General features: G+C 41.6%; 1 protein-coding gene across 1 annotated transcript in view; it reads left to right on the top strand.

The window, feature by feature from the left end:
• NDC1 (NDC1 transmembrane nucleoporin) overlaps positions 1-10,690 on the top strand; it is a 50,475-nt gene that overhangs the window by 26,413 nt on the left and 13,372 nt on the right. The window contains exons 13-17 of the mRNA XM_006768391.2: positions 3,521-3,766; positions 3,856-3,965; positions 6,140-6,190; positions 8,666-8,729; positions 9,820-9,920. Of these exons, the coding sequence (XP_006768454.1) occupies positions 3,521-3,766; positions 3,856-3,965; positions 6,140-6,190; positions 8,666-8,729; positions 9,820-9,920 (572 nt within the window). The remainder of the gene's footprint in view (positions 1-3,520; positions 3,767-3,855; positions 3,966-6,139; positions 6,191-8,665; positions 8,730-9,819; positions 9,921-10,690) is intronic.

The raw sequence follows: 10,690 nt of genomic DNA, 5'->3' as shown, positions 1-10,690 counted from the left end.
AGAGGCTGGCAGGGCAGGCGGGGAACATTGCAGTCCTCCGTCACTGAAGCAAGCAAGCCTCATGTTCGCTTTAAGCTGCCTGGCTGCTGGCTGCCATCTTGGCTGGCAGTTAATTTGCATATCTCGCTTATTAGCCAATGAGAAGGGTAGCGGTCGTACGCCAATTACCATGTTTCTCTTTTATTAGATAGGATAGATACTAGAGGCCTGGTGCACGAATTCATGCATGGGTGGGGTCCTTTGGCCTGGCCAGCAATCGGGTCTATGGAGGGGCGGGCGGCCTGCCAGGGGGAGGGATCACGGGAGGTTGGCCCCAGTAGTCAGCTAACCAGCAGCTGATTCCGCAAGGAATTGGGCTCCCTCCTCCCTCCTGTCTGGGTCCAGGTGAACCAGATTTGGGGCTGACAGGGTCCCAGCAGCAATGTCTGGGTCAGTACATGTCATAGCTACTGTCCAGTCATTCTGGTTGTTCAGTCGTAATGGTCACTTAGGCTTTTAGATAGATAGATAGATATTGAATGCCAAGCAATGTTCTAAAAGTGAGAGAATCAAAGATGACAAAACACTCTTGGAACTGACTATTTAGTGGGAGATACACAAATATAAGAAAACTAGAGGTCCAGTGCACGAGTTTGTGCACCAGTGGGTTTCCTCGGCCTGGCCTGTGGGATTGGACCAAAACCAGCTCTCCAACATCCCCTGAGGGTTACTGGATCGCGAGAGGGCGTAGGCCAGGCTGAGGGACCCCACTGGTACATAACTGGGGTCGGGGAGAGACGCAGGAGGTTGGCCAGCTGGGGAGTGACCGCGGGAGGGCTCTAGGGTTTGTCCGTCTTGTCTCACTCAGTCCCGATCGGCTGGACCTCAGCAGCAAGCTAACCTACCGGTTGGAGCATCTGCCCCCTGGTGGTCAGTGCTCATCATAGCGAGCAGTAGAGCGGCCTTAGCATATCATTAGCATATTACACTTAGATTGGTTGAACGGCCGACCAGTCGACCAGACACTTAGCACATTAGGCTTTTATTATATAGGATGTAACTACTAAATAGAAATCTGTCAAAAAGGAGCCTGCATGAGTAAGATGATGTTCAATAATAAAAGGAGATCTTGCATATTATAAAACAGTTTAGATTTTATCACATCGGGATATGGAACCAGTAGAAGATTTTGAATGGGCTATTTACATCAAATAATCATGCTATAAAGCAGTGGTTCTCAACCTGTGGGCCGCGACCCCTTTGGCAGTCGAACGACCCTTTCACAGGGATCGCCTAAGACCATCCCGCATATCAGATATTTACATTACGATTCATAATAGTAGCAACATCACAGTTATGAAGTAGCAACGAAAATGATTTTATGGTTGGGTCACAACATGAGGAACTATTTAAAGGGCCAGAAGGGCCCTAACTGGTTTGGCTCAGTGGATAGAGCATCAGCCCGTGGACTGAAAGGTCCCAGGTTTGATTCCAGTCAAGGGCATGTACCTTGGTTGCGGGCAAATCCCCAGTTGGGGGTGTGCAGAAGGCAGCTGATCGATGTTTCTCTCTCATCAATGTTTATGTTTCTCTCTCATCGATGTTTCTAAATCTCTATCCCTCTCCCTTCCTCTCTGTAAAAAATCAATAAAATATATTAAAAAAATAAAATAAAATAAAGGGCCGGAAGGTTGAGAACCACTGCAAAGATTATTGTAACATTGGATTAGAGCAGTGGTTTTCAACCTTCCTAATGCCGCGACCCTTTAATACAGTTCCTCATGTTGTGGTGACCCCAAACATAAAATTATTTTCGTTGCTACTTCATAACTGTAATTTTGCTACTGTTATGAATTGTAATGTAAATATCTGATATGCAGGATGTATTTAGGCGACCCCTGTGAAAGGGTTGTTCGACCCCTAAAGGGGTTGCGGCCCACAGGTTGAGAACCGCTGGATTAGAGGGATCATGGGGCTGAAGGGGTTTTTCATTATCTTAAATTGTCATATCCCATCATATACACAAAATTTGCCTCTAAATTTGAGGAATTAGCCCAAGCTGGTTTTGCTCAGTGGATAGAGCGTCATCCTGTGGACTAAAGGGTCCCAGGTTTGATTCCAGCCAAGGACACATGCCTGAGTTGCGGGCTCTATCCCTCCCAATAGGGGGCGGGCAAGAGGCAGCCAATCAATGATTCTCTCTCATTATTGATGTTTCTATTTCTCTATCCCTCTCCCTTCTTCTCTGAAATCAATAAAAATATTTTTTTTAAATAAATAGATTTGAGGAATTATTGCAAAACTTAAAAACCCCAGTCTTAATTTTTAAATGGATTTTTCAAAGATTTCTAATTGCTACTCTTAAAAAGTCACGTAATTAAAATGTAGTACTTTAAATGTTTAATGTCTTATTGTGGTTTTATTAGGAAGATAGAATACTAGTCTATAAGTTTTTGTCTTTGTGCTTTATGTTGACTGGCATGGCAGGGAAAATGTTCCTTTGTTTTGGTACCAGACTCTAACTAAATAACCAGACTTATAATTTGTGAAGAAGCTATTTGCAGATCAGATTTGTAGAGCCAGGTGTGTACATATTCTGGGCAAATTGACCTTTGGTGTGACTTCTGTTAATTTGAAAGAACTTTGAGGAAAATGGGATAAGGTTAGCACCCTTATTTGTAAATTTTCATAATATAACTTAATTATGTTTAGCCAAGTAGTGGTTTGTTATAGTAGAAAGGTGCAGTAAAACTGGAAAGATTCTAATGCAATAATTGAAGTTATGTCCGTCTATCTATATAATAAAAGCCTAAGTGGCTGTTATGGCAGAACGACCGGTTGCTATAATGCGCACTGACCACCAGGGGGCAGACACTTAATTCAGGAGCTGCCCCCTGGTGGTCATTGCGCTCCCATAGGGGGAGCGCCGCTCAGCCAAAAGCCGTGCTCATGGTTGGCGGGCGCAGTGGTGGTGGTGGGAGCCTCTCCCGCCTCCGCGGCAGCACTAAGGAGCAGCAAGCAGGCGGGCGGTAAGGAGCGAGGGCTCCCGGACTGCAAGAAGAATGTCTGACTGCTGGCTTACGCCCGATCCCCCTGGGTATCAGGCCTAAGCCAGCAGTCGACATCCCCTGACGGGTTCCAGACTGAGAGAGGGTGCAGACTGGGCTGAGGGAGCGCACCCCCACCCCCCAGTGCATGAATTTCGTGCACTGGGCCTCTAGTACAAAAATAAAATACGAATTGAGAAGTTTATTCAAAACAGCCTAGAGAAACTGACCTTGAAGATGAGAATATTTGTGGGGTAAAAAAGCAAGAGAGGCAGTACCAATATGACAGAAAAAGATGTTTAAACCTTCTTGAGTGGTCATTGAATTGCAGTAGTAAAACCAGGATCTTGAGAATGTAAACCTAAATGGAAACAACCTACTGAGCCTTGGGTAATACATTAAACAAAAAATTAAGATGTATAAAATTTGAGAACCCTCAGGTTGGCCTGTTTGGATCAGCTTGCCCCTTCAGCGCTCTATCTGTTCTTTTGCAGAAGAAACTACTTTTCAGACCCCAAAATCTAGTCAGATGCCTCGGTCTTCAGTGCCACCATCAGTTAAGACATCACTGTTTTCACCAAAATTATCTACACCTGATATTTCAAGTCCCCTTGGATCTCCTTTTGGCTCTACTGTAATAAATCGGATGGCTGGAATTTTTGATGCAACCACTAGCTATGGGTCACCTCAAAGTTCTCAGCTAATAAGAAGAGGGCCAAGATTATGGTCTTCTACCCCCGGTGAGGACTGTTTATTTTCTAAAATTTGAAATGTCAAAGTTGCAGAGAATTAGATAGCCTAAGTTTTCACCATTTTGTTTTTTTATTAGATCAGCAAATGGATGGATTTTCTAATCTTCCATCTACAGTTAGCGCTGAGGGTAAGACAATGAGACAGCCCAGTGTGATTTATTCATGGATTCAGAATAAACATGAACAGGTATGATGATATGGTATAGGATTTATATTTGCATGTAGTATTGCGAGCATAAAGAATCTCACATGAGTAATCCATAAGGAATAAATAGGACTTTTTTTTTTATGCTTCATATAGTAAGTTGTCCCATATGAAATCTCCATTTGTTAACTTGTTTTGAGCTTGGTTAGTGGAGGAACATGGACACAAGTGTGGCTGGAGCTGAATGAGTGACAGGAAAGTGGCAGGTAGGTGGGTGATGAGATCAGAGGGGTAGCAGACACCCAGAGCTCATTGGGCCCATTAGGATTGTATAAGGCTGACATTTTCTTTGAGTGAGATGGAAAGCCATTGTATGGTTTCGCCCACAAGAATGACATGACGTAACCTTGTACTTTTAAAGTACTGCTCTAATGGCTGTGTTGAGATGACATTCTCAGAGGACAGGACTAGAAGCAGAGACAGCAGTAAAGCTCTTGAAGTAGTCTAGTGCAAGATGGTGGTATCTGTGACCAGAGTGGTTGTGGTGGAGACTATAAGGTTTGATCAAGGTCTGGATATATTTGAAAGTCAGTGCAATAGGCTTGGCTTATGATTGAGTTGTGGTGTGTAAAATAGAGTAAATATTGACTTTACAGTTTTTGGCTCAAAGAATCTGAAATACAAGTAATATAGTTATAATTTATTGAGTGCAATTTGCTAATGATTCTGGAAGAAGGGATTTGATGGAGGTGAAATGGGAAAATTTGGAATTTGATTTTAAACATGTTAATTTAAACAGATCTTGGTACATAGCCAATGGAAAATATTGAGTAAGAAATTAGACATATTTCTGAAGTGTGGAGAAAGTTCTGTGCTAGAAATGTAAATTTGGCCCTAATTGGTTTGCCTCAGTGAGTGGAGTGTCAGCCCGCAGACTGAAGGGTCCCGGGTTTGATTCTGGTCAAGGGTATGTACCTTGGTTTCAGGCTCAATCCCTGGCCATGGTCCGGGCCTGTGCGGGAGGCAACCAATCTATGTGTCTCTCTCACATCAATGTTTCTGTCTCTCTTCGTCCTTTCCACTCTCTCTAAAAATCAATTGAAAAATATCCCCTGGTGAGGATTGACCAAAAAAGAAAAAAGAAATGTAAATTTTGAAGTCATCAGAGTATAGACAGTATTTAAAACCATGAGACTCCATGAAAGATATAGGGGAGTGTAGATATAGAAGAAAAGAGATGCAAGAACTGGGACCCTCCAATGACTAAAGGTCTGGAAGATGAAGGATAGCAAGAGACCAAGTGGCTATTGAGGTGAGAAGAGAACCAAGAAATAAGTGTTCCAAGGAGAAGTGAATGTCAGATGCTGCTTGTAATAGTAGCATGAGATTCAAACTGTAATGAATTGTTGCAATGTGCAGGTCATTGAGTCCTAGTCAAGAGCTACTGGATGGAGTAGGGGGAATGAATGCTTTATTGGCATGGAGTCAGGAGAGATTAAGAGAGGACTTATAGACCACAAGGAAAGCCAGATCTTTCCAGGAGTTTTGCTATAAGTGGAGCAGTTAAATGGGGTAAATGCTGGGGGGAGTTGAGGGATCAAGGAAGGGTTTTACTTTTTAAAGATGGGGAATAATTACATTTGCTGATAGAAGGATCAATTAATAGAGGGGAGAACTGAAGGCATTTTACGACTTCAGTATCCCATATAGCTCTAGATGCCATAAATACTGTCAGTTTATAATATTAAGAAATTGTTTCCTCTATAAATGTCAACTAGTAGAAAACCACTTCACAAACTAAGATTTGAAGATGGAGGTAGGGGAAACCTGCATATATATATATAGAGAGAGAGAGAGAGAGAGGCGGGGGGGGGCGTTAAAGAGCAAGATAGCCCTGAAGAATTGAGAAAGAATATGGTCTCAGAAAATATTACCAGAACCACTGAAAATTCCTTTAATTATGAAAGGCCTTTAATTGGGGGGTTAGACATGTGTACATAGGAATGCAATTTAGGTTAAATGGCCCATCTTGATTATCCAGTTTATTGTACAAATGTATTTCCTTACATGGATTATTGTAAATACTGTTCTTTCTCTCTAAGATGGGAGGTGTTTTATTTAAAGTAATGTTAAGGAGAACCGGGAAATATGTGATACTACATTTGAATAGAATTGAAAACTGTAAATGTGTTCATTCTTTTTTTTTTCCAACTCAGATTAAGAATTTCTTGTCAAAACGGGTGCTGATAATGTATTTTTTCAGTAAGGTAAGAATATGTAGATATAGCATTGGGAATGGGGGGCGAGGAAATGAAATAAGAAATTAAGTAGCAGATAAGATTTGACTTCTAAATATGTAGCCTGGCCTAGCTGGTTTGGCTCAGAGGATAGAGCGTGGATAGAGGATAGAGGATAGAGGATAGACTTGTGGACTGAAGGGGTCCCTGGTTCAGTTCCAGTCAAGGGCACATGCCCAGGTTGTGGGCTTGATTCCCTGAGGGAGTGTGCAGGAGGTAGCCAGTCAATGATTCTCTCTCATCATCGATGTTTCTCTCTCTCCCTCTCTCTTCCTCTCTGAAATCAATAAAAATATATTTAAAAATAAATAAGTAGCTTGATTTTAGCAAGCCAAGCAGCTTTATATTAATGCTTCACTAAACCTCCCTTTTAACAATAGCTGCCCATTCTCACCTCACATCTCACTTCAGTGGCTTCCTGGGGCTTGACTGTAGTTGGCCTATTGAGTGTCTTGGCTGCAGATAGCTTTGTGCTGATCTACAACCCTGTCCTGCAAAATGAGCAAATCCATGGCGTTCCTTTATGTTTCATTGTCCTGCTAACATCTTTGTGGCCAATTTGCTCTTCAGAAGAGAGATGACTGTGTTAGACTGAAGATGTTAAACTTGTGTTGCCTAAAAAGTTGTAATTCAGGCCACAAACTAAAAGACTTTCCAGCTTGTCTCTCAGCTGCTTGCTCCAGCTGCCATAAGAGAGTAAATCTCAGTTGCAGAAGCTGAAAATTCATTCCTGTTTTCACTGACGACAGCTGTTGTGTGTTAAATAGTCCTTTGATGAGGAAAAACCTTTGTCCGTATGTAGGGGAAAGAATATCTGTTTTGTTCTCTTTTTGTAATCCAGCGTCTCTCTTTCTGAAGATACTGCAGTATTAGCTAATATTGCATTCAATTATGCCTTAAAGTGGAAGTTGCATTGACATACATTATTTATTTTTATTCTTTGGGAGTGTACTCTTGTGGGGAGAAAGAGCTGAGTAACTCTGATAGAATATAGATACACATAACAAAGAAACACTTGAAGTTCTTGACATTTTTTCCCCCCACTAATGTGGCAGGGAAGAGCCATCCTCTAGCAATTACCTTTATAAAAAATAACCTACCATAGAGGTTTGGGAAAACTATGTGACCCCTAAAGAAGGTGTCTTCCACCAAGAGGAAGAGGAATTGTCTGAAGTTTTACTTTAGTGCTTTGTTTCAGAAAGATGTACCCCATGCTCTTTTCACTTGAGTTCCCTCATTTAATTCTAACAGCATTCCTGTGAGTTGTTTTCTTGTCCTCATTTTACTGATAAGGAAACTTGAGGCTCAGAGAGGTCAAGTAGCTAGCCTAAGGGTGCATAGCCAGTAAGTGGCAGGCAGAGGCTGAGCAAGATCTCCTTTTTTTCTTGGAGGTAAATGCTGCTTTTGATTCTAGATTTGCAAGTGGATCTATTGTGTGATAAGGAGTTATAGACATTGCTCTTTGATGTTGAGAGATCTAACATGCTGTTGTACTTAATAGCTTCATTGGGTGCATTACCAAAGCCAGTATTTGTATAAATGGGCTATTGTTTGTTGCTCCATACTATTCGGCTTTGTTTTATTAAAGAAAGTTGGGTGGTTTTTCTTTGGAGTGGAGTTGAGGGTAGACAATTTAAGAGAGGTAGTATGTACTTAGATAGTTCTTTTGTTTTGAAAAGAACTGATCTCTGTACTAATCTTCTAAGATGGGTTGAATGTGTGCAACTCTTAATTTCAATGAGAAACAGGCACATAGAGATTTAGGGACTTGGCAAGGGTCACATATTAAGTTGGTGGCAAAATGCTTTATTGCAGTTAGATCACATTGTATAAGAATTCCAGATTTTAATTCTTAAGAGGCAGCTGTGCATTTTCTGTTATAGTCTACACTAGAGGCCCGGTGCACTAAATTCATGCACTGGGGGGGGGGCGTGTCCCTCAGCCCAGCCTGTACCCTCTCCAACCTGGGACCCCTCAGACATCCTTCTCACAATCCGGGACTGCTGGCTCCCAACCGCTCACCTGCCTGCCTGCCTGCCTGCCTGCCTGATTGCCCCTAACCACTTCTGCCTGCCAGCTCGATCACCCCCTAACCACTCCCCTGCCAGCTGATTGATGCCTAACTGTTCCCCTGCAGATCTGGTCCTCCCTAACTGCCCTCCCCTGCCAGCCTGGTCACCCCCAACTGTCCTCCCCTGCATGCCTGGTCCCCCCCAACTGCCCTCCCCTGCAGGCCCGGTCGCCCCTAACTGCCCTCCCCTACTAACCATTTGTGGTGGCCATCTTGTGATGACATGGGGGTGGCCATATTGTGTGAAGGTGTGACAGTCAACTTGCATATTACCTCTTTATTATATAGCAATAGGATTATAAGGATAGTTGGTTAGATGAAATAAGAGTTTTTGCCCAGTGGAACTTACTTAAATGTTTTTGTTGTATTTGTAGCACCCAGAGGCCTCCATTCAGGCTGTTTTTGCAGATGCCCAAATGCATATTTGGGCTTTGGAAGGTAAGCAATTTCAATGATCTGCAACTATGATTTTAATTATCAGTTAAATATTGAAGTGTAATCCATGTAAGGTCAGTTCTGGATTTTGATCTCAATCTTTGAATTTTCAGATTTTTATATCTTTGTTTTATCTAGATCATTTTTCTTAAATATTTAGGTGTGCTTTAATCTGGGCAGAAATTTTCCTTCTATATAAGCAGAGAAACTGGGCCTGGAATTCTTGCATATCTTTCTCTTTCCTTCAAAAAAACTGCAATAGAGTAATTGTTTTTAACTCTCAATTTATGTTGACATAACTTAAAATTTAATATATTCTAACATATTTAGCTTAAATTTAATATGTCAACTTAGTTGTTAAAGAACTTACAATTTATATTATAGATCTGCCTTCTCAAAGCTTAAATGATACTTCTTAAGAGAGGCCTTTTCTGACCCCTAATGAAAGTATCCTCATAACCTTGACTGCATTCCTTTATTATGCTTTGTTTTTCTTCCTATCACTTACCATTACCAAATGCAGTATGTGTGTGTGTGTGTGTGTGTGTGTATATATATATATAATACATGTATAAGTCTAAGTGACCATTATGACCAGTTGACCGAACGACGAATCGTTGTGACGTGCACTGACCACCAGGGGCAGACGCTCAATGCAGGAGCTGCCCCCTGGTGGTCAGCGTGCTCCCATAGCCAACCTCTTGCAGCTGGCCAACCTCCCACGGTCCCTCCCCGTGGCCGGCCAGGCCCACTCGGCCTCGTTTGGGACTGGGTGAGAAGGCCCCGATTGGCCCCAGTTGCTGGCCAGGCTAAGGAACCTCACCCATGTACAAATTTGTACACTGAGCCTCTAGTCATTTAGAAAAACAGTTTGTTACTAGAACATAAAGCAGATTATCTTATTCAAGTCTACTGCAGCTAAGCACTGTTCCAGTGCCTATTCTGATCTTTGCCCATTTTTCTGTTGTATTACTTCCTCTCTTTTATTTAGAAGTTCTTCATATATTGAGTATCAGTCCTTTGTCCAATTGATATATGCAAGTAGATTTGCCTAATTTTAATTCACTTTTAACTTTTTTGTTTTCCCCTTGAGGTTTGTCACACTTAGTAGCAGCATCATTTACAGAAGATAGATTTGGAGTTGTCCAGACTACACTACCAGCAATTCTTAATACTTTGTTGACACTGCAAGAGGTAGGCAAATGTGGATGGAGTGGAAGTAAAGATCTTTTTCTCCCCCTACCCCACCCTAGTCTTTGAGTTTGTTTTTTATATATCACGATGATATTTATTGAGTCACAAAACATACTAGTATGTTAGAAGTTAAAATAATGGTATTGTTATCACCCTCAGGAAATTATAGTCTAATATCAACTAGGAAGAGATCATTTTAATTCACTTATAACTAATTTTGTAGTAACAGAAAAAGAAAGTATATTAAACCTAGAGGCTATACCTCTGGTATTAATCAGATTATTCAGGATATTGGGATTCTGTTCAGTTTGGATCCTTACACAATTTGTATTTACTGAAAGTAACATGTAGTTAAATTACCAATGAAGATAATAAGTTACCTATTGGCCAGAAGCCAAAAAAGATAGAGCTGGGGCCAGTGGATCCCCCGCCATCAGGTTGGGTGCATAGTTTTCTGTGTTTTTAAAAAAATGTTTTTATTCATTTCAGAGAGGAAGAGAAAGATAGAAACATTAATGATGAGAGAGAATCATCGATAGGCTATCTCCTGCATACCCCCTACTAGGGATCCAGCCAACTGGGGCATGTGCCCTTACCAGGAATCAAACCGTGACTTCCTGGTTCATAGGTCGACACTCAACCACTGAGCCACACTGACAGGGCAGGATGGGTGCATAGTTTTAAATTAATAGATTTTTTAAGTTCTAAACTTAAAGGCAGAGAAATAAACTGTATACTTCTTTCTTTCCAATAGGCTGCCTTTCCTGACT

The sequence above is a fragment of the Myotis davidii genome, unplaced genomic scaffold (genome assembly GCF_000327345.1).
Source record: "Myotis davidii unplaced genomic scaffold, ASM32734v1 scaffold79, whole genome shotgun sequence".
NCBI lineage: Eukaryota > Metazoa > Chordata > Mammalia > Chiroptera > Vespertilionidae > Myotis > Myotis davidii.
The sequence above is the reverse complement of the archived record's forward strand: the minus strand, read 5'-3'. Positions and strand labels throughout refer to the sequence as shown.